General features: G+C 46.7%; 1 protein-coding gene across 2 annotated transcripts in view; it reads left to right on the forward strand.

Moving 5' to 3' along the window:
• POLA2 (DNA polymerase alpha 2, accessory subunit) overlaps positions 1–7,371 on the forward strand; it is a 72,818-nt gene extending 65,447 nt beyond the window's left edge. For both annotated transcript variants that reach the window (XM_040409964.1, XM_040409965.1), the window contains one exon: positions 6,182–7,371. In XM_040409964.1, coding sequence (XP_040265898.1) covers positions 6,182–6,331 — 150 coding nt within the window. In that variant the 3' untranslated portion in view covers positions 6,332–7,371. The remainder of the gene's footprint in view (positions 1–6,181) is intronic.
• The last annotated feature ends 19,335 nt before the right edge of the window (positions 7,372–26,706 follow it).

Raw genomic sequence — 26,706 nt, forward strand, 5'->3', positions numbered from 1 at the left:
CGCCGGAGTCTCTGGATCATCCCTTCCATCTATCGCCTCCGGTGCGGTCATCTCTCCGCTGGTGGTTACAGTCCCCTCTTCTGGGCAGGTCCTTTCTGCCGCTCAACTGGTTGGTGGTTACAACCGATGCCAGTCTCTTGGGCTGGGGAGGCGTGTTTCCTCCCCGATCCGTCCAGGGCATTTGGTCTCCATCGGAGTCCAAACTCTCGATCAATGTTCTGGAGCTGAGAGCGGCCCTTCTGTCTCTGCGACACTGGACTCATCTGCTGAAGGGTCATCCAGTTCGTGTGCAATCGGACAACGCCACGGCCGTGGCGTACATAAACCACCAGGGGGGCACTCGCAGCGCTGCAGCAATGCGGGAGGTCACCAGCATTCTCCGTTGGGCGGAAGCCCACGTCCCGGCTCTATCTGCAATTTTTATTCCAGGGGTGGACAATTGGGCGGCGGACTTCCTCAGTCGCACCACCGTCGACCCCGGCGAGTGGTCTCTTCACCCGAAGGTGTTCGAGGCCATTTGCCTTCGTTGGGGCATACCGGACGTGGACCTCATGGCCTCCAAATTCAATCACAAGGTCCCCGCCTATCTGTCCAGGGCCAGGGATCCGGGAGCTTGCGGAGCCGACGCCCTCGTTCTTCCTTGGCGAGGCTTCGCGCGTCCATACATATTCCCTCCCATCCCACTCCTGCCCAAGGTCCTTCGGAAGATCGCGGCGGAAGGCGTCTCGGTGATTCTGGTCGCTCCGGACTGGCCCCGCCGGTCTTGGTATGCCGACCTCATGCTGCTCCTGGCAGACGCGCCCTGGCCGCTGCCCGCCAGGGAAGATCTTCTCTCTCAGGGACCAATCTTCCACCCGCGTTTAAGGTCCCTACGTTTGACGGCGTGGTTGTTGAGACCACCGTCCTGACACGTAGGGGTTTTTCTGCGGACGTCGTCCGCACCATGATCCGCGCCCGTAAGCCGTCCTCTTCTAGGATCTATTATAGGACCTGGAGGACCTATTTGGGGTTCTGTGACGATCTGGGGATTCCTCCGCTCCGCTTTTCTCTCCCCACCGTTTTGTCCTTCCTGCAGAGCGGACTTGCCCAAGGTCTGGGTCTTAGTTCTTTGAAGGGTCAGGTGTCTGCACTGTCCATTTTGTTTCAGCGCCCACTGGCCCCCCTTGGTCCTGTCAAGACCTTCCTTCAGGGCGTGGCTCACGCGGTTCCCCCGTACCGCCCTCCGGTACCGCCCTGGGACCTGAACCTGGTTCTCTCAGCGCTCCAGGCTTCTCCTTTCGAGCCTCTGCGGACGGTTTCCTTGCGACTTCTGTCCTGCAAGGTTATTTTCCTTGTAGCCGTCACCTCTCTTCGGAGGGTGTCCGAATTGGCTGCACTCTCCTGTCTGGAACCTTTCCTAGTGTTCCACCAGGACAAGGTGGTTCTTCGTCCGGTCCCTTCCTTCCTTCCTAAGGTGGTCTCCGCCTTTCATCTGAACGAGGACATCGTTCTCCCCTCTTTGTGTCCTTCCCCTTCCCACCCCCGGGAGAGGAAGCTTCATCGCCTGGACGTTGTCAGGGCGCTCAAGGTTTACCTGGAGGTAACCAGCTCTTTCAGGCGTACTGACTCGCTCTTTGTGGTTCCGGAGGGGTCGCACAGAGGGATGGCGGCATCCAAAGTTGCTATCGCCCGTTTTGTCAAGATGGCTGTTACTGAGGCTTATCTCGCCAAGGGCAAGGTTCCGCCCCTTGGTGTTACCGCTCACTCCACTAGAGCGGTCGGGGCTTCCTGGGCTCAGAGGAATCGGGCTTCTACGGAGCAGATTTGCAAGGCGGCCACTTGGTCCTCCTTGCACACCTTCACCAAGTTCTACAGGGTGCATACTCATGCGTCGGCTGACGCTGCTTTAGGCCGTCTGGTGTTGCAGGCGGCAGTTGATTGATGCCTCTGGTGTTGGTCTAGTTTGTTCTGGTCCCTCCCTTCTGGGACTGCTCTGGAACGTCCCATGGTTTCCTGTGTCCCCCAAGGAATATGGGCGAGAAAAGGAGACTTTTGTATTACTTACCAGTAAAGTCTCTTTCTCGCTCTTCCTTGGGGGACACAGCACCCGCCCTTCATTTGGGTTACAGTTGTGGTTCCGGCTTGGTTGCCCCCGTTGGGGCTCGACAGTCTTTTTTCCGGTTGGTGGTTATCTTTCACTACTTGGACACGCAACTGGCAGTCTCTTCTCCAGGCTGAAGGGTATAGCTGATGGAGGAGGGGCTTACAGCTTTCACTTAGTGTCACGCCTCCTAGGGAGCAGAGCTATACCCATGGTTTCCTGTGTCCCCCAAGGAAGAGCGAGAAAGAGACTTTACTGGTACAAAAGTCTCCTTTTTATTTTTAATTTTTTTCGGATCTTGCTAGTACTTCTCATATTGTGTGGTAGTTGGATGACATCAGACCTCCTTCATTGAGAAACCCTTAGGCTACCTGCACATGGGTGTGGGTGAACGCCCATAAGATCTGCACTAAGGCTCAGTTCAGACCTGAGCGTTTTACAGCGCGTTCCTACGCGCTGTAAAACGCTCAACAAGGAGAAACCAATGCTTCCCTATGGGAATGGTTCTCACCTGGGCGTTTTACAGCGCGTACGATCGCGCTGTAAAACGCCCGACGCTCAAACAAGTACAGGAGCGTTTTTTTGGGCGCTTGTCGCGCGTTCCCGTACATAGACTTTCGGGAACGCGCGACACTGTGTGTACACTTGTCTCTGTATGCGCGATTGTAAACGCCCGTACAATCGCGCATACAGAGCGCTCCTTTCAGAACGCTCAGGTCTGAACTGAGCCTAATTTCCGTGAGGATTTGTGTGAGTTTCTGCAGCATATCCGCAATGTCTAACAGCGGTTTTTGATGTGGTTTTGCCGCAGATCTCACCCTTCCATTGAAAAGGGTGAAATCCGCATTTAAAACCCGCAAATGTAATTGACATGCTGTTAAGTTAGAAAACCGCACGGACAGTCAATTTCTGCACTGAGAAAATCCGCAAACTGTACATGAGATGAGTGTAATCTCATACACTTCTAATCTCACATGCTGGTACTGTAATACGCTGCGTTTGCTCTGTTTTTCCGCACTGGAATCTGCACATATTCTGCAACGCGTGCAGCTGGCTGTATACTGCTCAGCCCACATTTAGGGTACCTGCACACAGTGCAGATTTGTGCGCAGAAAATCCGTATGAAATCTGCTCCAAAACGTTGGTGCATTTTTTATTTAATTTTATTTTTTGTGTTTTTTAGTGCAGTTTATCTTTTCATATAAACCCCATTGACGTCTATGGGGAAAACCACTCTACAGAAGGTGCAGAATCACACAAACAATTGACATGCTGCAGATTTTAAAATCCGCACAAGAGATCTATTTCCACACCTAAGGAAAAAAGCAAAGGGCCAGATTTATCATTACTCTGACAGCTCACTCCACTTTCACATATGGCTAAAGTCAGTTTTAGCTAAAGTCAGATTTATGATCGGCCCTTTAAGACTGTAATAAATGTGGTTTGACGGTAGCAGTTTATCTGTCAGTAAGCAGCTTTACAAAAGTCGCACGTCCTTACGAAAAAGTTGCATGTTCTATTAAAAAGTCTCATAAGATAAGCATGGTCCTCACTGGAGTGAAATTGCGCATTTTTTTGCGACTTTTTAAATAGTCCCAATAGTAAATCTGTCTAGAGAGTCATTTACATAAGTAAACACGCCCACTTTCAGAAAACTGGCGAGCATAGTGCAGAGCAAAAAAAAGTCGCAAATTTGTGCGCAGTTTTAGCATTTGCGCATTTTTTTTCGACTTTTTCACTCTATTATTCTGACTTGAGCAAATGATAAATCTGGCCCAAAGTGTCCATCAGATTTGGCAAATCTTACTCCCTTTGCTGGTACTGTATTATGCTGTGGGGGTTTTTCCCGCACAGATAAACTGCGTGTAATCTGCATTGTGTGCAGCCACCCTTGGGGTGCCTTCACATGCATCGAATTTCGTTGCAGAAAATCCATTACATTCATCCAAATAGGTTTGTTTTGGCAGAAAGCACATGGAATTCTGCAAGCTCCATTAAGGTAAATGGAACTTATTTTCAGTTGCAGAAATTTTCTGCAGCAAAATCCTTGTGTTAAAGCACCCTTTTCTTTTGTGCGGATTTACGTGTGGAAAAACTGCATAATACAATACCAGTAAAGTGTATGTGATTTAGAAAAATCTCATGTACACTGCTTTTTTTTTTTCCATGATGAAATTGACCTGCCGTACGGATTTAGGCTGGTTTCACATGAGCAAGTGTCACCGTCCAGACCCCCAGCATCAGTATGTAGTAGCTCCCGTCCTGACCTCCCAGAACTGACCGGGTTGTATAACATTATATTGATTTATGATGCTATGTAACCCTTACAGTTCTGGGAGGGTGTCTTATACTCACGCTGAGAGTCCGGAGTGTACAACTTGCTTGTGTGAAACCAGCCTTAGAAATCTGCAGCAGGTCATTTTGTTTGATATCTGCATCTCATCCACACCAAAAACAGCAAGTAACGCATGCGTTTTTTGGTGTGGATCTGCTGTGGAAACTATTTCTGCTTTGAAATCTGCGCTCGTTTCCAGGTACCCTAAGGCTTTCTTTACACACAAAGTTGCTCTGGTCTAGTTTAACTGCTTAAAAAAGTGTTCATTTTTTTTTTTTTTTTTTGTCAAATTTTTATGTAAATGCGTTCTAAGTGGTGTATATTCCCCCCTCCTATATACAGGAGGGGATGAAAAACGCCAGAGAATTTATGCACATGAAAGTGCCAAAAAAAAAATAGGAAACTCTACATAGTGAGATAATTGGAAAGCTGGGGGCAAATCTTTGTTTATGACCAGCTTTGTGTGTTTAGGCTACTTTCACACTCGCGTTTTGGGTGGATCCGTCATGGATCTGTAAAAACGGATCCGTTACAATAATACAACCGCATGCATCCACCATGAACTCCATTGAAAGTCAATGGGAGACGGATCAGTTTTAGATTGTGTCAGAGAAAAGGGATCCGTCCCCATTGACTTACATTGTGCGACAGGACTGATCCGTTTGGCTCTGCTTCGTCAAGCAGACAGCAAAGCGGTGCAGGCAGCGTTTTGGTGTCCGCCTCCAGAGCAGAATGGAGAATGATCGTAGGCAAACTGATGCATTCTGAGCGGATCCTTTTCCATTCAGAATGCATTAGGGCAAAACTGATCCGTTTTGGACCGCTTGTGAGAGCCCTGAACGGATCTCCTAAACGGAAACCTAAACGCTAGTGTGAAAGTGGCCTTTTTTTCTTGTATACTTAATGGGGTTGTCTGGGTTCAGAGCTGATTCAGGACATATCCCCATTTTCACCCAGGCAGCCCCCCTGATATGAGCGTCGGAGCATTTCATGCTGTGATACCCTCCCTTGCCTTGGGCTGTATCGTGCGGGGCAAGGGCTGTTTGTTTATATTTCTTACGGTTAGCAGTTTTCCACCTAACAGTGACCTCACCGGCACGGATGGGCGGGATTTAACACTGCCCTAGCCGTATGTACCCCCAAAAAATGGTACTAATAAAACCTACAGTTGTGTTGCACCATTGAAAGGTACCTAAACTGTGAATGGACACCTGCTGCGGCTCACAGCTGCATCCATCCGGACATCACACCAGGAAAGGACATGTCTTTTCTTGCGGCGGCAAAATCTGTTGTGTGAACAGACCCTAAGAGCTTGAGCTGTGAACGTCTCCAAATATCCAACTGATATTGGAATAAACATTTGCCTACAGTACATACTGTATGCCAACGTCATTGTGTTATTTTTAGAGATTAGCGAATTTCATATTTTGATGCATTCTGAGCGGATCCTTTTCCATTCACAATGCATTAGGGCAAAACTGATCTGTTTTGGACCGCTTGTGAGAGCCCTGAACGGATCTCACAAACTGAAAGCCAAAACGCCAGTGTGAAAGAGGCCTTAAACTGCATGTAAAAAATGTTTCTTTATAAAATTTGTGACATCTCGTTCAAGTGTTTTTGCGATTATGTTTAGAAGGCTACAAATGCCTGAAAAACACCATATCCTAACATGTCGTGTTTTCATAAAAATATCACCGAACCCTGTCTTCAGGCATTCTTATATTTTACTGTAGACTTTGAAGTAATGTTTTTCTCCATCCCTATAGGATATCTCCGGCTGCATCTGCATTAATCCAGGCCGTCTAACAAAAGGAATGGTGGGAGGAACGTACGCCCGATTTTTGGTGAAGAAGGAGAAGACTGGCACAGCAGAAAGGAAATCTCCTTGTATATCTGCTCAAGTTGTTAAAATTTAACATAAAATACATCAGAATATTTTCAGAAAATAGAGTTTATTTTACTAAAACTGACTGGATAAATTATAGGAATGAAGTATGTGCATGGCCAGAAGAGAAGTCTGGTGTCTGACCCTCAATATACCAGACCAGGTGACCACATGATCGGAACAGAAAATTGCGTGGGTCTTTGCAAGGGATGAGAGAACCCGCATGTCCTCTTCTTCCTGTGTTGTATTGCATGCATGAGCTATTCCACATGTTGGCCCAGAGCTAAACGGTACCAGCAGGAGCTTCTCATAGCGGCTGCTTTCCATGCATAGTGGAGGAGATTTATTAAGTGCAAGAGGAACATTTGGCGATAGAGGCCAGCTAGAAAAACAAAATCTAGAATCTCACCTTTTTTTGGCACTAGTTTTGAAAAATCTCCCATAATGTGGGAGCGTTGTGTATAAAGACTTTCCAAGAAAAAAATTTGATAGTCATAGTGACCCGAAATCGTCGTCTTTCCTTTCCTATACACTTGAATACGGCTTCTTGTAATTACACCCGTTCACCGCTGCAATGACGAGCAAGTAAACAATGAAGTGAAGGCTGCGATGGCATGGCACGTGCCTTCTCTTCAACCAGCTGATCGGCGGGGGTGCTGGGTGTCGAACCCCTGCCAATCTGATAACCCATCCTGAGGATAGCTCATCAATAAAAATAACTTGGAGAAGCCCTTTAAGGGTACGGCAACACAGTTTTTTTTTGACCGAGGTTTTGAAACAGATCTGCCTGCAGCTCTATGTGACCGTACCCTAAGGCTCCCTTAGATACTATGGGCTTAAACCACCGTTCCATGTTCCGGTCATGTTATCCGTCTGTATTTTTTGTGTGTGCCAGGGCCTGACAGTAGGTTTAACTGACCTGAAATCACAGCATCCTAGATAGAAAACTCACAACATTATAGGGATCCGTCGGTGAAACTTGCGGTAAGGCCATGACGGATAACATCACTAGGGATGCACGGATAACATGACTAGGGATGAGCAAACTTCAAAATTTGAAGTTTTGGTATATGCTGAATTGCGTTATGGATTCCGTTACCATGAACCATAACTCAATTCCATGATGGAATGCCTTTAGAGACATTATGCGGGCCATAGACTTTTATTATGAAGGAATGCCTCTAAAGGCACTCCGTCATGGAATTGCGATATGGTCCGTGGTAACGGAATCCATAACTCAATCACATAACCGAACTTCAAAACCGGAAGTTCGCTCGTCCCTAAATACGAACAGAATGCGGATGTGTGAATCTGGCCCAAGGGAATATTTGCTTAAGACGTTTTTGACCCTGTGAGCAAAGCAGTGTTTAAAACGACACAGGGTTTGGCTGAGATTGTTGTGATCTTCCAGTACAGTTATTGGCTGTGAAAGTTTACAGTTTCACTTGTAAAAAAAAATAAAAATGCTGCTCTATAGTGCTCCTTTAGAACACTGAAGCAGCGCTCTGTAATATGGTGTCTGATGGAGCATGTTCCAGTATCTGACAGATAAAACCTGTGGGAGCCTTTGTGTGGACGTTTATGGGGCCTGAGTACAATGCTGAAGTTCTGCGGAGCCATAATACACTCATATACATGATGTCACTGTGTCATTATTTAAAGTGCCCAAACTTTTCCTAATGCGAGCCTCTGTGCCCGGATAACCATTAAAGAGTTCTCACAGCAGCTCTGGGTCACGGGCATCAATTTATTTTCCCAGAAAATCCCTTTAACCCCTTCACGCATTGTCACATACATGTACGTCAGGGAATTCGGCTTCTTGACGCATCCTCACGTGCATGTATGTGATGTAATCGGGCGGGTGCAAGATCTGCACCCGCCCGATCCGCAGCACTGGCACGGCTGTTACTGATAGCTGGCCTCCTGCTGCATCCGCCGGCATCGCTGTATGTGGTGATGCCCGGTGGATTAGCCCTTTCACATGCCGCGGTCAGTGACAACTTTTATCTCACTGTGATTTTGTAGTGAAAAGATCACAGGCACGGAGCTTTATCAATAATGCTGTCCAGAACGGGGCTTGGCTGTATTTCACGCAGCGGATTACCCGCACGGCATCCGCTCGTGTGAAAGAGTCCTTACTGTGTAAGACTGACAGTTCAATTCAGTACAATACAGAATGTATTGTACTGAATTAAAACAGGGATCAAACCCTGAAAGGGTGAAGTCCCACAGTGGGACAAATATAAAAAGTGTTACATTTTTTTATTATAAAAAAAAAAGCCCCCTCACCATTAAAATAGTGTTTAACAAAAAAAGAAATCAATAAATAAAAGACATATTAGGTATCGCCGTGTCTGTAACAACGTGCTCTATAAAAATGTCACATAATCCACCACCTCAGGTGAACGCCGTAAAAAATGAGCAAAAAAGCCTTTTTTTTTTTTTTGGTCACCTTACATCACAAAAAGTAATTCCAAGCGATCAAAAAGACATGTACCCCAAAATCGTACCAAACTGTCATCTCATCCCGCAAAAAATGAGACCCTACCTAAGACAATAGCCCAAAAGAAAAAAAAATATGGCTTTCAGAAAATGGAGACTTTAAAACATGATTTATTTATGAAATCATGATCTATCCCCTCAGGTGAACACCGTAAAAACAAAAGTTTTTTTGTCACTTTACATCACAAAAAGTAAAATACCAAGCGATCAAAAAGTCATACGCACCCCGAAATCGTACCAATCAAACTGTCATCTCATCCCGCAAAAAAATGAGACCCTACCTAGGACATTCACCCAAAAAAAAAAAAATGGCTTTCAGAATATGGAGACACAAAAAAATGCTTTATTATGTAAAACTGAAACAAACAACCAAAAAAGTTGTCATTTAATATTGTCGCGTCCGCAACAACCTGCTCTATAAAAATACCACATGATCTAACCTTTGGTCCTACAGTTGATGAAGTCTCTTATAGTGAAAACCCTGCCAGTCGCCAAACAAGTAACTGTCTCTTACAGGTGGAGATAGAGGCGCACGCCTTGCATGCTCCACATCTTGAATATTGAATAGGATAGGTCTGGTCTAAAAAAGTAATCCTATAGTTGAAAAGGAGAAACTGGTCGGACTGAGGATTTGGACCATACTCTAGATCAGCGGTTCTCAACCTAGGGGTCGCGACCCCTTTGGGGGTCGATCGGCCCTTTCCGGGGGGTCGCCTGAGGCTTCCTATTGTGGGTCCAGGCCCGTCGCTAACAGACAGGCAAAACAAGCAGTTGCTTGGGGCCCCGAGCTGGCCCGGGGCCAAGCAGAGCCGGTTCTTGTTTTGCGGCTGAGTAACTCAGAAGATCCGATGGTATATTCTAACCCCCAGGCGTTCCCATGGTGACAGGGACGCTTGCCTGGGGGTTAGAATATACAGGGCCACAGCAGTATATTTATAAACTAATCAGTAACTACTTTAACTTTTAATCATTGCTGAGCTCTTTACTTGGATTATAATTTATTTGGATATGGGATATCTTACTTTGTCTTAGCTCCGGTAATAGCAGGCAGTGCGGGGGGCGGCGCTCACTCACTGACGTCACGCGCCTGCTCCTCCCACTAGGCGGCGGGGGTTTATAGATATACTACTGATTAGTTTATAAATATACTGCTGTGAGCGTCGGGGAGGGAGATCTGTGGATGGCACTGTAGGGGGATCTGTGGATGGCAGTGCCATCCACAGATCCGCCTACAGTGCCATCCACAGATCCCCCCTCCCCTAAACAGTGCCATCCACAGATCCCCCCTCCCCTAAACAGTGCCATCCACAGATCTCCCCCCCTAAACAGTTGCCATCCACAGATCCCCCCCCTAAACAGTGCCATCCACAGATCCCCCTCCCTTAAACAGTGCCATCCACAGATCCCCCTCCCTTAAACAGTGCCATCCACAGATCCCCCCTCCCTTAAACAGTGCCATCCACAGATCCCCCTCCCATAAACAGTGCCATCCACAGATCCCCCCTCCCTTAAACAGTGCCATCCACAGATCCCCCCTCCCTTAAACAGTGCCATCCACAGATCCCCCTCCCTTAAACAGTGCCATCCACAGATCCCCCCTCCCTTAAACAGTGCCATCCACAGATCCCCCCTCCCTTAAACAGTGCCATCCACAGATCCCCCCATAATACATCCTGCATATCAGATATTTACATTACAATTCATAACAGTAGCAAAATTAGTTATGACGTAGCAAGGAAAAAAATGTAATGGTTGGGGGTCACCACAACATGAGGAACTGTATTAAGGGGTCTTGGCTTTAGAAAGGTTGAGAACCACTGCTCTGGACGTTAAGGAATTGGCTAGTAAAAACATATATATGAAAAATTAAGAAAAAATGTTTTAATCAAAGGATCACCCTGAAAAGAGGAGTAAGTGCTGTAAGCTTCTGTTTAAGCTATTAATGATAGTTCAAAAATTGGTCATGAGTGCGGGAAGCACTCAAATACAAAATGACGCTATCAAAGTCATGATCATAATCTGTTATGAATCAGGATTTGTATCCTAGGATCCGAGATTCCCCCCATGTCCTGGATCACTGGATGATTAAATAGAATTATAGCATCTTAAGTCACTGGGGGACCGCTCCCCCCCATGGAGGAGGCGTATCAAGGGTTAAACTGTTCACGGTTTGGCTTGAAAGGAGTGCTATGACGTCTTCCTACCTCCTAATAATCGCTAGAGGCCGGTGTTCTGGTGAATCGCGAAACCGGAAGTGACGTTTGCGTTCCACCAGACAGGAAGTAAGGCCGCGGCGTGCGTTCCACGGGCCGGAAGTGCCTGAGGAGCACCGACTTTAAAAAAACAGATTTTCCCATGTATGCCACTGCCATATCGACCCTGGGAGGAGGCAGTCATGTCAGGAGCTGGGAGTTAAACTGTAAGTGCACTTGAATGTCCCTGGATGTTGAAGTAAGGAGTAAGACCTTGACTAAGGGTCTCTCTGTATACATCCCTATCTGCATCTAGTGTTTTTTTCTTACTATATATGTTGGATTACAGGTAGCAGCACCCATCATCAAAATAGGAGCTAGCACGATACCCGTCCCCCATCTGATAAGGTCTGTTGTACCATTTCTTTATGACGTCTGCAATACCTATTTGAGACGATGGATGGGATATTGTATATATGGTGATTGTACCATCTATTTAGACATTGCAAAAAATGTTATTGTATCATTAGATTTTTTGCATTACTGAAATTGAGACCCCCTGAGGAGCCCTTGAATGGGTGAAACGCGTTGGGTCACTTGCTTTGTGCAACAATTATCCATGTTGTGGCAGTATCGTCTATATGATACACTATCATTGTTAGGGTGTTATAGGGAAAGGAGGGAAGGGAAGCGGACAGGGAACCCCACCATCAGGGGCGACCTCTGGGCAGAGGTGAGAGAGAGTGTGTCTTAGGGAAAGATTTCCTACACCAACCATCTACCTTCCTATTCACATTATACACTTTAAAGGGACACTGACAGGCGAAATCAGCATATATAGTTAGATATATCACATTACAGGTCTTATAGAGTCTTTTAAAAGCATATAACTATCCCCCCTGTCCACCTTATAAAGAGCGAAATATAAAGTTTTATAACCTGCATCTGCGGTCAGCAATCTGCCCAAGGGGCGGCGTTTCATGTGAAAATGCGCCCAGCCAGCCTTCCCAACTGCCGTTCTTAAGCCCCGCCCAGCTCATCATTATTCACTTCGCTGGGCGGGGCTAGAACTCTCCCCAGTCCCGATCCTGCGCCTGCGCAATTCAATCCTCCGGGCATCGTTCATGCCCAATCTTCTGCGCCCCGCCGTGCCGTCGGACGCACTATAATTAACCCCTTATATGATGTGAGTGAGCAGCGCTCTGAAGCGCTGCTCTGAACAGTGCATGGCTGAGGCTGCAGCTGCCTCGGCCATGCACTGTTCAGAGCAGCGCTGCTCACTCACATCATATAAGGGGTTAATTATAGTGCGTCCGACGGCGGGGCGCAGGCGCAGAAGATTGGGCATGAACGATGCCCGGAGGATTGAATTGCGCAGGCGCAGGATCGGGACTGGGGAGAGTTCTAGCCCCGCCCAGCGAAGTGAATAATGATGAGCTGGGCGGGGCTTAAGAACGGCAGTTGGGAAGGCTGGCTGGGCGCATTTTCACATGAAACGCCGCCCCTTGGGCAGATTGCTGACCGCAGATGCAGGTTATAAAACTTTATATTTCGCACTTTATAAGGTGGACAGGGGGGATAGTTATATGCTTTTAAAAGACTCTATAAGACCTGTAATGTGATATATCTAACTATATATGCTGATTTCGCCTGTCAGTGTCCCTTTAAGTCTGTATTGTTTGTATATCATAACCGTGGCGGATGCTATCATACAATAAGAGTAGCCGGCTGGAGGCCTGCACCCTGTGTATGACATCAAGCCACCATGAAGGGGCATTTTAAGTATGAATAATAAAAAGTATATTTTTAAAAAGGGTCTGTAAACTAACTTTAGAGAGAAAATATTGATGAGAGGACCTATAATATCTCAAAATTTAAGTAAACACGTGTTGACAACTTAAAATTATGCCAGTGAAATCTGCCCTCCAAAAACGATATGGCGTTCCTTTCCTTGTGCGCCCTGCCGTGTGCCTGTACAGCAGTTTACGACCACATATGGGGCGTTTCTGTAAACCGCAGATTCTGTGTAAAAAAATATTGAGTTTTGTTTGGCTGTTAACCCTCGATGTGTTAAAGAAAAAAATTGATTAAAATGGAAAATCTGCCCAAAAAAAGTGACATTCTATAATTTAAATTACATTTTCCTTTTAATTCTTGTGAGACCACTAAAGGGCTAACAAAGTTTGTAAAATCAGTTTTGAATACCTTGAGGGGTGTAGTTTATAAAATGGGGCTATTTATGCGTGGTTTCTATTATGTAAGCCTCATAAAAGTGACTTCAGACCTGAACTGGTCCTTTAAAAATTTAGTTTTGGAAATTTTCTTAAAAATTAAGATTTGCTTCCAAACTTCTAAACCTTCTAACGTCCCAAAAAAAGAAAATGTAATTTAGAAAATGATCCAAACATGAAGTAGACATATGGGAAATGTAAAGAAATAACTTTTAGGAGGTAGTGGTCATAGTCCATATCGTAACCAATGACAAAGTTAGAGGTAGGTGGAGAGTCCTTATAAATTATTTCAGGGATTTAGGGCAAAAGCTTAGGGCAAGGACCTCAAAGGTAGTATTTTCCGAAATACTGCCTGTACCACGAGCCACACAAGAAAGGCAGTGGGAGATTAGGGAGATTAACAAGTGGCTCAAGAACTGGTGTAGGAAGGAGGGATTTGGGTTCCTGGAGAACTGGGCAGACTTCTCTATCGGCTACAGGCTCTATCGTAGGGACGGGCTGCACCTCAATGGGGAAGGGGCAGCTGTGCTGGGGAGAAAGATGGCTAGAAGGTTGGAGGAGTGTTTAAACTAGGGACTGGGGGGAGGGTAATTACACTATAGGAGGGGAAGATAGTGCAGATAGAGACCGGGAGAGGAATGGAAGGAGGGACTAGAACAGTTCAGAAGGAAAGGTGTAGGGTAAAAAATATACATAAACCTCTCAAATGTATGTATACTAATGCCAGAAGCCTGACTAATAAAACTGGGGAGCTGGAATTAGTGATGTGTGAGGAGGACTATGACATAGTGGGAATAACTGAGACCTGGCTGGATGATAGCTATGACTGGGCAGTTAATGTACAAGGTTACAGTCTGTTTAGAAAGGATCGTCAAAACCGGAGAGGGGGAGGGGTTTGCCTTTTATGTAAAGTCTTGTCTAAAGCCCACACTCCGTGAAGATGTAAGTGAGGGACATGAACATGTGGAGTCACTGTGGGCAGAGATACATGGAGCTAAAAACAACAATAAATTACTAATAGGAGTTTACTTTAAACCACCTAATATACCAGAGTCCACAGAAAATCTACTACTAAACGAGATAGACGAGGCGGCAAATCATAATGAGGTGGTTATTATGGGGGACTTCAACTACCCAGATATAGACTGGGAAACTGAATCTTGTATATCTCATAAGGGAAACAGGTTCTTGGCAATAACCAAAGACAATTACCTCTCCCAACTGGATTAGGATCCAACTAGAGGGACGGCCATACTGGACTTAGTATTAACCAATAGGCCTGACAGAACAACAGACTTGCAGGTTGGGGGACACCTGGGAAATAGTGACCATAAAGTAATAACCGTCCAATTATCATTCAAAAGAGCGTTTCTACAGGGAGGAACAAAAATACCAAACTTCAAAAAAGCTAAATTTAGCCAACTAAGAGAGGCCATAGGCCTAACTAACTGGGACAAAGTCCTCAAAAATAAAAAATACAGCCACAAAATGGGATATCTTTAAAAACATCCTAAAATCTCATTGTGAGAGGTACATATCGTATGGGAATAAAAGGTTAAGGAACAAAAAGAAACCAATGTGGATAAATAGAACTGTAAAGAAAGCAATAAATGACAAAAAGAAAGCATATAAATCACTAAAACAGGAGGGTAGCACGGAAGCACTGAAAAACTATAAGGAAAAAAATAGAACATGTAAAAAACAAATAAAAGCGGCCAAACTAGAGACCGAGAGATTAATTGCCAAAGAGAGTAAAACTAACCCTAAAATGTTCTTCAATTATATAAATGTTAAAAAGTATAAATCTGAAGGTGTCGGCCCTTTAAAGAGTAATGAGGGGGGAGTCGCAGAGAGCGACGAGGAGAAAGCAAAACTGTTAAATATTTTTTTTCTCCAGTGTATTCACTGAGGAAAATAAACTGTCAGATGACATGCAGAATGTAAAAATAAATTCCCCATTAAAAGTGTCCTGTCTGACCCAGGAAGAAGTACATCAGCGACTTAAAAAGATTCAAATAGACAAATCGCCAGGACCGGATGGCATACACCACCGTATCCTAAGGGAATTAAGTAATGTCATAACCAGACCCTTATTTCTGATATTTGCGGACTCTATACTGACAGGGAATGTTCCACAGGATTGGCGCATGGCAAATGTGGTGCCAATATTCAAAAAGGGTCCAAAAACAGAGCCTGGAAAAGTTTAACATCTGTTGTGGGCAAACTGAAGGTTTTCTGAGAGATGCTATCTTAGAGCATCTCAACGGAAATAAGCAAATAACGCCATATCAGCATGGCTTCGTGAGGGATCGGTCATGCCAAACTAAGGCTACTTTCACACCTGCGTTCAGGTGTCCGCTCGTGAGCTCCGTTTGAAGGGGCTCACGAGCGGCCCTGAACGCAGCCGTCCGGCCCTAATGCATTCTCAGTGGAGGCGGATCCACTGAGCATGCATCCGCCTGCCAGCGTTCAGCCTCCGCTCCGCTCAGTGAGCGGACACCTGAACGCTGCTTGCAGCGTTCGGGTGTCCGCCTGGCCGTGCGGAGGCGAGCGGATCCGTCCAGACTTATAATGGAAGTCAATGGGGACGGATCCGCTTGAAGATGACACTATATGGCTCAATCTTCAAGTGGATTCGTCCCCCATTGACTTTCAATGTAAAGTCTGAACGGATCCGCTCAGGCTACTTTCACACTTAGAAATTTTTCTAAGTTATAATGCAGACGGATCCGTTCTGAACGGATGCAAACGTCTGCATTATAGGAGCGGATCCGTCTGATGAAACATCAGACGGACCCGCTCCGAACGCTGGTGTGAAAGTAGCCTTATTTAATCAGTTTCTATGAGGAGGTAAGTTCTAGACTTGACAGCAGTGAATCAATGGATGTCGTATATCTGGACTTCTCCAAAGCATTTGACACTGTACCACATAAAAGGTTAGTATATAAAATGAGAATGCTCGGACTGGGAGAAAACGTCTGTATGTGGGTAAGTAACTGGCTCAATGATAGAAAACAGAGGGTGGTTATTAACGGTACACACTCAGATTGGGTCACTGTCACTAGTGGGGTACCTCAGGGGTCAGTATTGGGCTCTATTCTCCAATATATTTATTAATGATCTTGTAGAAGGCTTGCATAGTAAAGTATCAATTTTCGCAGATGACACTAAACTGTGTAAAGTAATTTACACTGAAGAGGACAGTATACTACTACAGAGGGATCTGGATAGATTGGATGCTTGGGCAGATAAGTGGCAGATGAGGTTTAATACTGACAAATGTAAAGTTATGCACATGGGAAGGAATAATGCAAGTCACCCGTACATACTAAATGATAAAACACTCGGTAACACTGACATGGAAAAGGATCTAGGAATTTTAATAAACCGCAAACTAAGCTGCAAAAAACAGTGTCAGGCAGCTGCTGCCAAGGCCAATAAGATTATGGGTTGCATCAGAAGGGGCATAGATGCCCGTGATGAGAACATAGTCCTACCACTTTACAAATCGCTAGTCAGACCACACATGGAGTACTGTGTACAGTTCTGGGCTCTTGTAAACAAGGCAGACAGCAGAGCTGGAGAGGGTCCAGAGGAGGGCAACTAAAGTAATAACTGGAATGGGGCAACTACAGTACCCTGAAAGATTATCAAAATTAGGGTTATTCACTTTAGAAAAAAGACTGAGGGGAGATCTAATTAATATGTATAAATATATCAGGGGTCAGTACAGAGATCTATCCCATCATCTATTTATCCCCAGAACTGTGACGAGGGGACATCCTCTGCATTTGGAGGAAAGAAGGTTTGTACACAAACATAGAAAAGGATTCTTTACGGTAAGAGCAGTGAGACTATGGAACTGTCTGCCTGTGGAGGTGGTGATGGTGAGTACAATAAAGGAATTCAAGAGGGGCCTGGATGTATTTCTGGAGCGTAATAATACAGGCTATGGCTACTAGAGAGGGGTCGTTGATCCAGGGAGTTATTCTGATTGGAGTTGGGAAGGAATTTTTTATTCCCCTAAAGTGGGGAAAATTGGCTTCTACCTCAGTTTTTTTTTTTTTTTTTGCCTTCCTCTGGATCAGCTTGCAGGATAACAGGCCGAACTGGATGGACAAATGTCTTTTTTTGGCCTTATGTACTATGTTACTATCACTTATCTGTTTTAAAAGCAGAGAAATAGAAATTTTGAAAATTGCTAATTTTTCCAAATTTTTGGTAAACTTTGTTTCTCACCCATTCCATTGGGGGACACAGACCATGGGTATAGCTTAGGCCATTACTAGGAGGAGACACTATGCAAATAATAAAAAACAGCTCCTCCTCCACTGGCTATACCCCCATGCTCCAACAGGAGGACCTCCGTTTTTAGCTTAGTGTCGGATAAGGAGGTGACACTCCTGCTCCTGCAGTGTTGTCCCTGTAGTTTTTTCTTCTCCTGTTTGTTTTTTTCTAAACAGAGGACGCAGGGTCGCATGTTGCGTCCCTGGTCTCTCAGTGGAGCGAGCGCCGGGGTCGAATGGCCGTCCCCGGCTACCTCCCTTTCCCCCCAGAAGATAAGTGGAACCGGGCTTGACCTGCAGCTCTGGTGGCCTAAACCGGGCTTGACCTGCAGCTCTGGTGGCCTACCAGATCCAGGGTCACCTAATCCTGCCCTCTATCCAGTGCACTGCCACTCCTTGTGCCAGATGACTGAAGAGGTGACCCCCTGCTGGTCCGGTACAGAGGGTGAAGACTGCAGGACTCAGATAAGTACATCGGCTCTCCTGCAAATTCCCCTCCCCCCATGCTCACACTGTGACACGGTTCTTTAGGGCTTACCTGTGGATCTGGGAGGGCCGGCTGGTTGAGAGGGAGGAGGGATTCCTACTTGTTCCCTGCATTCTGGCGGTGGGCGCCATTTTCGGAGCCGGGGTCTATCTTTTGTCATAGTTCCCGCGCGTGCAATTTTTTACCGCAATTTTTTTGCGCGCGATCTGTGACGTGACTGGGGGGGGCGGAGCCTATCGCGTCAGCTCCGGCGCTTCTATTTTGCCTTCGCGCCTCTGTACGCTTGAATGCTACTCCAGCTCCTCACAGGTCACGGTAGGACAGATAGTGTTCCGCAAAGCTGTTGGAGACCCTGACTCCGGGATTGCCGCCATCATGCCAAGACCTGGGGCCCCCCAAAAATCTAAAGCGACACCTCAGGTCCCACTGGGATCCTGTAAGGTCTGCTGCTTGCCACTATCGGTTACAGGCTCCTGTGACTCTTGCCTTGGGACAGGATCATCCACCTCCCCCTCCACCAAACCAGCCCAGTCCCTCCTCCGTGCCCGTGGAGCCCTCCTGGGCCTCTGCCATAGCTAGGGCGGCCGCGGACTTGGCCTTTATGGAACGCATGGCGGCCACTAATCCACCGCCTGTGGTTAGCACTGCTCCACCTCCCGGTGCCCCCCACAGACGACGCTCGACCGTTTAGAGGCAGCGTACGCAGCAGCATCCCTCCTCGGATGACTGCTTCCCCCCCCTCGCCTGGAGGCGTGTTCAGCCTCTCCCTCTCGCAGGGATTACAAGTCTGAAGGGGAAAGGTCCGGCTCGGACGAGGACACAGAGCCGGAACCCTCACCTAAGCTCTCCACCATGGTGGCAGACTTGGTCACGGCGGTACATGACACCTTTGACATCCAGGGGGAACCTCCTTCTACTAGTAGCCAGGAATTGCCCCTCTTCCATTTCAGAAAACCGGAGGCAGTCACATTCCCCATTCATGGCGAGTTCGCCAAGGTCCTTTCTAAGGCTTGGGAACGCCCTAATCACCGTTTTTCTGCTACGAGGTGTATGGATGCTCTTTATCCTTTCCCGGCAGATAATGTGCAGCAGTGGTCTTCTCCTCCTAAGGTCGATTGGCTGAGAATACGGCAATACCGGTTCTGGACGGGTCCTCCCTACAGGACTCCATTGACAGGCGTTTGGACTCTCTTTCCAAAGCCAGATTCTCTCTGGCGGGCACAGGTCTGCGGCCCACGTTCGCCTCGGCCTAGGTAGCCAGGGCGCTTTCAGTGCAGCGCCATCGTCGGGACCTTGCGGAGCAGGATGCCTCTGCGGACACCCTGAACTTCGTCCTCCAGATGTCTCAGGCGACAACATTCCTCTGTGAGGCCTCATTGGACGTCAGCACTCTCTTTGCGCGGATTTCGGCCCTCTCGGTCACGCAGCGCAGGGAGGTCTGGTTGAAGGTCTGGGACGCCGACGCTTTCTCCAAGCTCTCCCTCACTAACCTCCCCTTTGCGGGCTTCAGGCTCTTCGGTGCTAAGCTGGATGAGATTATGTCTGACGCTACGGGGGGCAAGAGTACACACCTGCCCCAATTCTAGATCCAAGCGCGCCTTCAGAGCTCGCCCCTCTGGCTCTAGAAACCAGTCTTTTCGGCGCTTCTCCTCCTCCTCCAGGTCTGCGACAGCACCCTCTTCCGGTGGCTCTCAGGACTTCCGCAAGAAGCCTTCCTTTAAGCCTCAACCTTCCTGGCGCCCGCGGGCACAGTTCCAGGGGAGTTCTGCCCGCCCCGTGGTTCCCAAGCAGTCCTCCGCCTGAAGGGGCGCCCCTGCGGTGGGGGGCCGTCTGTTCTCCTTTCAGCATGTCTGGAGGGCTCACGTTCAAGACGCCTGGGCCCTGGAAATTGTAACTCCCGATTACAAGATAGAATTTGTTTCCAGACCTCCGGAATGTTTCTTTCCTCTAAGAAGGAGGGATCAGTGCGTCCGGTCCTGGACCTGAAGCTGTTAAACAAGTCCCTGCGGGTGCTGAGGTTCCGGATGGAATCCCTCCGCTCAGTTATTGCTTCTCTTCCAGGGGAGTTCCTCGCGTCGGTGGACATCGGGGACGCCTATCTGCATGTCCCTATCGCAGAATCTCACCACAGGTCCCTGCGCTTCGCCATTATCAGTTCGTCGCCCTTCCCTTTGGGCTGGCGACAGCCCCGCGGGTATTCACAAAGATCTTGGCGCCGATCATGGCGCTTCTCTGTACCAGGGGCATATCTCTGCTGCCCTACCTGGACGACATTCTGATAAAGGCTCCCTCTCGTCCCCAGGCCGAAGACAGCGTCAGGATCACTGTTCAGACTCTGCAACAGTTCGGCTGGCTGATCAACTTCCCGAAGTCCTCTCTCCAACCTTCCCAGAGGGTGACCTTCCTGGGGATGATTATGGACACTACTGCAGCCCGGGTATTCCTCCCAGATTGCAAGTTCCCACGGATATGGGAGTCTGTGTCTCGCCTTCTGCCTTCCCCGTGTCTCTCCATCCGGGAGTGCATGCAGGTTCTGGGGCTTATGGTGGTCTCCTTCGAGGCAGTCCCCTTTGCCCAGTTTCACACTCGGCTTCTGCAGCAGGCGATCCTGTCTTTCAGGGACAGGACATCGAAGGGTCTGGACTCTCGGATCCGCCTTCCTCCTCGGGTTCGCATGAACCTCCTGTGGTGGCTGTCCCCTCAGAATCTGACTTCGGGGAAATCCTTCCTCCATATCTCCTGGACAGTCGTCACCACCGATACCAGTCTCCTGGGTTGGGGTGGCGTTCTCCGGGCTCGGACGGTTCAGAGGGTGTGGTCAGAAGTGGAAGCCCGCCTTCCGATCAACATATTGGAGCTCAGAGCAATTTTCCTCTGTCTCATTGGACCCCCCTCTTAGCGGGTCTCCCGGTAAGGATCCAGTCGGACAATGCCACAGCCGTGGCCTACATCAATCATCAGGGCGGAACCTGCAGCCAGTGATGCAGGAGGTGAAGAGGATCCTCCAGTGGGCGGAGGCTCACGTTCCAATATTGTCTGCAGTATACATCCCAGGGGTCGAAGACTGGACGGCGGACTTTCTCAGCCGCAACAGGGTGGATCTGGGAGAGTGGTCTCTGCATCCGGACATATTCGAGGACGTCTGTCGCCGTTGGGGCCGCCCGGACGTGGACTTGATGGCTCCAGGCTCAACAACAAGGTTCCTACGTTCCTGGCCCGAGCTCGGGATCCGGAGGCGTACGGGGTGGACGCTCTGGTGGCAAGACTTCGCACTCCTATGTCTTCCCACCACTGCCTCTACCCCCAAAGGTTCTGCGTAGGGTCGCGGCAGAAGGAATCCCGACTATCCTCATCGCTCCCGATTGGCCTGGCCGTGCCTGGTTCTCGGAGGTCACTCGGATGCTGGCGGACGTTCCGTGGCCTCTTCCTCTCAGGGAGGACCTGCTGTCTCAAGGACCTCTCTTCCACCAGAATTTACAACCACTTCGTTTAACGGCGTGGCTGAGACCTCCATCTTGAAGAAGAGGGGCTTCTCGGACTCTGTCGTGAAGACCATGATCAAAGCAAAGAAACCAGCTTCCTCCCGGATATACTATCGTACCTGGAAGGTTTTTCTTGCATTTTGTGAGAAGATAGGCGTTTTTCCCCTTCATTTCTCCGTTTCGGTGGTCCTCTCCTTTCTCCAGTCGGGTCTTGAGATAGGAATGTCCCTGAGCTCTCTGAAGGGTCAGGTCTCCGCTCTGGCCATTTTCTTTCTGCAGGGGGTGGCGCATTCGGTCCCTCCGTATGTTCCTCCTCTGCCCCCCTGGGATCTGAACCTGGTTCTGTCTTCTCTCCAGGCGGCTCCTTTTGAGCCCCTGAGGAATATTTCCCTGAGCTTTCTCACCTGGAAGGTGGTCTTTTTGGTTGCCATCACCTCTATCAGGAGGGTATCGGAGCTGGCCGCCCTTTCCTCTAAAGATCCCTTTTTGGTCTTCCACAAGGACAAGGTGGTACTGTGCCCTGTCCCTTCCTTTTTGCCCAAGGTGGTTTCCGCCTTCCACCTTAATGAGGACATAGTCCTGCCATCCTTTTGCCCGGCTCCGGCAAACCCCAAGGAGTGCGCTCTCCATTCTCTGGATGTTGTCCGTGCTTTAGGGTGTACCTGTCGGTTACTGCCCCATTTCGCCGCTCGGACTCCCTTTTTGTGGTTCCCGAGGGGCCTCGTAAGGGTCTGGCGGCCTCCAAGGTCACTGTGGCTCGGTGGATTCGGTCGACTATTGCCATGGCCTATCGGTCCCGGGGTAGGGTTCCCCCAGCGGGGGTTACCGCGCACTCCACCAGGGCGGTGGGGGCCTCCTGGGCTAGGCGCAATCGAGCCTCTACATCACAACTTTTGTAAGGCGGCCTTCTGGTCGTCCTTACATACCTTTACAAAGTTCTACCAGCTGCACTCTTTGGCGTCGGCTGATGCTGCCCTAGGGTGCAAGGTATTGCAGGCTGTGGTTCCTGTTTAACCGTTGGACGTTTTCCCTCTGGAGGTGCTGGTCTTCCCACCCCATGGACTGCTCTAGGACGTCCCATGGTCTGTGTCCCCCAATGGAATGGGCAAGAAAAGGAGATTTATTTTTAAACTCCCCTGTAAAATCTTTTTCTCGTCTTTTCCATTGGGGGACACAGCTCCCACCCATTCTTGTCTGTTGCAGGAGGGGTTGGTTCTATTCTAGTGGGACCTTATGGTTAACGGCCCGATGGCGGTGTTCCTTGGTTCTGCTTTTCTTTGTTTAATATTTAGTTTCTGATCTCCTCCTACTGCTTTTGCATGCACTGAGGTCCTCCTGTTGGAGCATGGGGGTATAGCCAGTGGAGGAGGAGCTGTTTTTTTTATTATTTGCATAGTGTCTCCTCCTAGTAATGGCCTAAGCTATACCCATAGTCTGTGTCCCCCAATGGAAAAGACTAGAAAAAGATTTTACAGGTGAGTTTCACAAAAAATCTCCTTATTTATATTTTTTTATTAATATAAATGAAATATTTTGACTCAAATTTACAACTGTCATAAAGTACAATATGTGACGAGAAAACAATCTCAGAATGGCCTGGATAAGTAAAAGTGTTTTAAAGTTATCACCACAAAAAATGGCCTGGTCCTTAACCCCTTCACGCACCATAGCCGCGGGGTTTCTGCCATAGCCGCGGCACATGTATGCGATCAGCCATAAGTCTGATCGCATACATTTTCCCCTTCAGATGCAGTGATTAAATGTGACAACGGCATTTTCGCAGTCCAGAAGCGGAAGTTGCGCACTTCCGCTCCGGTAACAGCATTCCCGACTGAGATTGGGGAACCTGTTACATCTATGAAATAGCCCAAAGCCTCAAGCAGGCTTCAGAGCTTATTTCAGGACTATACCAATACAGGCCACTAGGTGGCAGCATTGTATTGGTATAGTGCAAATTAAGTCTTTAATGATTGCCAGTTATTGTCACCCAAGGTGACAGTTTTTACAAATATAAATAAAACATAAGTTCAAATCACCCCCTTTTCCTTAAAATAAAAATACTTAACCAATAAAAAAAATAAACATCATGGGCATCGCCATGTGCGAAAATGCCCATACTATTAAAACATAACAATATTAAGGGCTTACGGCAAATGGCATAACAGGAAAAAAAAATTAAACCGGCAATTTGCCATTTTTTGTCCTTACAACTACCCAATATTTTTTTTTTTTTTTTATAAAATGATCAAAAAGTCGCACACACTTAAAATTGGTATCGCTGAAAAGAACAGATCGTCCTGCTAAAAATGAGCCCTCACACAGCCCCGTTCACAACTACAAAAACGTTTTTTTATGGGTCAGAATATGGTTATAAAATGTACCGTATTTTTCGCCCTATAAGATGCACCTAGATTTTAAAGGAGGACAATAAGAAAAAACAAAATTTCATTACACCTCAGTTCAGACCCCCAATGTTAATCAGACCTCAGCTGCCAGCCCCAATCAGACCCCCAATGTTAATAAGATCCTAGATCAGACCCCTATTAACCCCTTTGGGACACAGCCTTATTTCACTTTAAGGACCAGGCCATTTTTTGCAAATCTGACCAGTGTCACGTTAAGTGGTGATAACTTTAAAACGCTTTGACTTATCCAGGCCATTCTGAGATTGTTTTTTCGTCACATATTGTACTTCATGACACTGGTAAAATTAAGTAAAAAGAATTCATTTGTATTTGAATACCAAATTTACCAAAAATTTGTAAAAAATTGCACATTTTCAAGTTTCAATTTCTCTACTTCTATAATACATAGTAATACCTCCAAAAATAGTTATTACTTTACAGTCCCCATATGTCTACTTCATGTTTGGATCATTTTGGGAATGATATTTTATTTTTTGGGGATGTTACAAGGCTTAGAAGTTTAGAAGCAAATCTTGAAATTTTTTAGAAATTTTCAAAAACCCAATTTTTAGGGACCAGTTCAGGTCTGAAGTCACTTTGCGAGGCTTACATAATTGAAACCACCCAAAAATGACCCCATTCTAGAAACGACACCCCTCAAGGTATTCAAAACTGATTTTACAAACGTCGTTAACCCTTTAGGTGTTCCACAAGAATTAATGGAAAATAGAGATACAATTTCAAAATATTACTTTTTTTGGCAGATTTTCCATTTTAATTTAAAAAAAATCCAGTTACAAAGCAAGGGTTAACAGCCAAACCAAACAATATTTATTGCCCTGATTCTGTAGTTTACAGAAACACCCCATATGTGGTCGTAAACCGCTGTACGGGCACACGGCAGGGCGCAGAAGGAAAGGAATGCCATACGGTTTTTGGAAGGCAGGTTTTGCTGGACTGTTTTTTTTTGACACCAAGTCCCATTTGAAGCCCCCCTGATGCAACCCTAGAGTAGAAAATCCATAAGAGACCCCATATAAGAAACTACACCCCTCAAGGTATTCAAATCAAATTTTACAAACGTTGTTAACCCTTTAGGTGTTCCACAAGAGTTATTGGCAAATGGAGATGAAATTTCAGAATTTACATTTTTGGGCAAATTTTCCAGGAATCTGTGAGTACAGAGCCTTCACTGCTTTCTGGTCCTCCGGTACTAATGGAAGCACTTCATTAGTATTCGCCCCATAAGACGCAGGGGCATTTTTCCCCAACTTTGGGGGGGAATGTGTCTTATGGGGTCAAAAATATGGTTTTTTATTTTTCCTCAAAGGTTTTAATTTTTTTTTTTTTTCAGTATTGGAACTGTACTGACCTGGAGAATGAAGATAACAGGTCAATTTTACCTCAGTGTACAGTGTAATAAAAAGTTTGTGTTGTGTTTTTCTTCCCAATTCTACCCCCTTTAGATTTTTTTTTCCGCTTCCCACTACAAAGTACAACTTGTCCCTCAAAAAATACAGGGAGTGCAGAATTATTAGGCAAGTTGTATTTTTAAAGATTAATTTTATTATTGAACAACAACCATGTTCTCAATGAACCCAAAAAACTCATTAATATCAAAGGTGAATATTTTTGGAAGTGTTTTTAGTTTTAGCTATTTTAGGGGGATATCTGTGTGTGCAGGTGACTATTACTGTGCATAATTATTAGGCAACTTAACAAAAAACAAATATATACCCATTTCAATTATTTATTTTTACCAGTGAAACCAATATAACATCTCAACATTCACAAATATACATTTCTGACATTCAAAAACAAAACAAAAACAAATCAGTGACCAATATAGCCACCTTTCTTTGCAAGGACACTCAAAAGTCTGCCATCCATGGATTCTGTCAGTGTTTTGATCTGTTCACCATCAACATTGCGTGCAGCAGCAACCACAGCCTCCCAGACACTGTTCAGAGAGGTGTACTGTTTTCCCTCCTTGTAAATCTCACATTTGATGATTGACCACAGGTTCTCAATGGGGTTCAGATCAGGTGAACAAGGAGGCCATGTCATTAGATTTTCTTCTTTTATACCCTTTCTTGCCAGCCACGCTGTGGAGTACTTGGACGCATGTGATGGAGCATTGTCCTGCATGAAAATCATGTTTTTCTTGAAGGATGCAGACTTCTTCCTGTACCACTGCTTGAAGAAGGTGTCTTCCAGAAACTGGCAGTAGGACTGGGAGTTGAGCTTGACTCCATCCTCAACCCGAAAAGGCCCCACAAGCTCATCTTTGATGATACCAGCCCAAACCAGTACTCCACCTCCACCTTGCTGGCGTCTGAGTCGGACTGGAGCTCTCTGCCCTTTACCAATCCAGCCACGGTCCCATCCATCTGGCCCATCAAGACTCACTCTCATTTCATCAGTACATAAAACCTTAGAAAAATCTGTCTGGAGATATTTCTTGGCCCAGTCTTGACGTTTCAGCTTGTGTGTCTTGTTCAGTGGTGGTAGTCTTTCAGCCTTTCTTACCTTGGCCATGTCTCTGAGTATTGCACACCTTGTGCTTTTGGGCACTCCAGTGATGTTGCAGCTCTGAAATATGGCCAAACTGGTGGCATCTTGGCAGCTGCACGCTTGACTTTTCTCAGTTCATGGGCAGTTATTTTGCGCCTTGGTTTTTCCACACGCTTCTTGCGACCCTGTTGACTATTTTGAATGAAACGCTTGATTGTTCGATGATCACGCTTCAGAAGCTTTGCAATTTTAAGAGTGCTGCATCCCTCTGCAAGATATCTCACTATTTTTGACTTTTCTGAGCCTG

Source organism: Bufo bufo, chromosome 10, assembly GCF_905171765.1.
Source record: "Bufo bufo chromosome 10, aBufBuf1.1, whole genome shotgun sequence".
In the NCBI taxonomy this organism is placed as follows: Eukaryota; Metazoa; Chordata; class Amphibia; order Anura; family Bufonidae; genus Bufo; species Bufo bufo.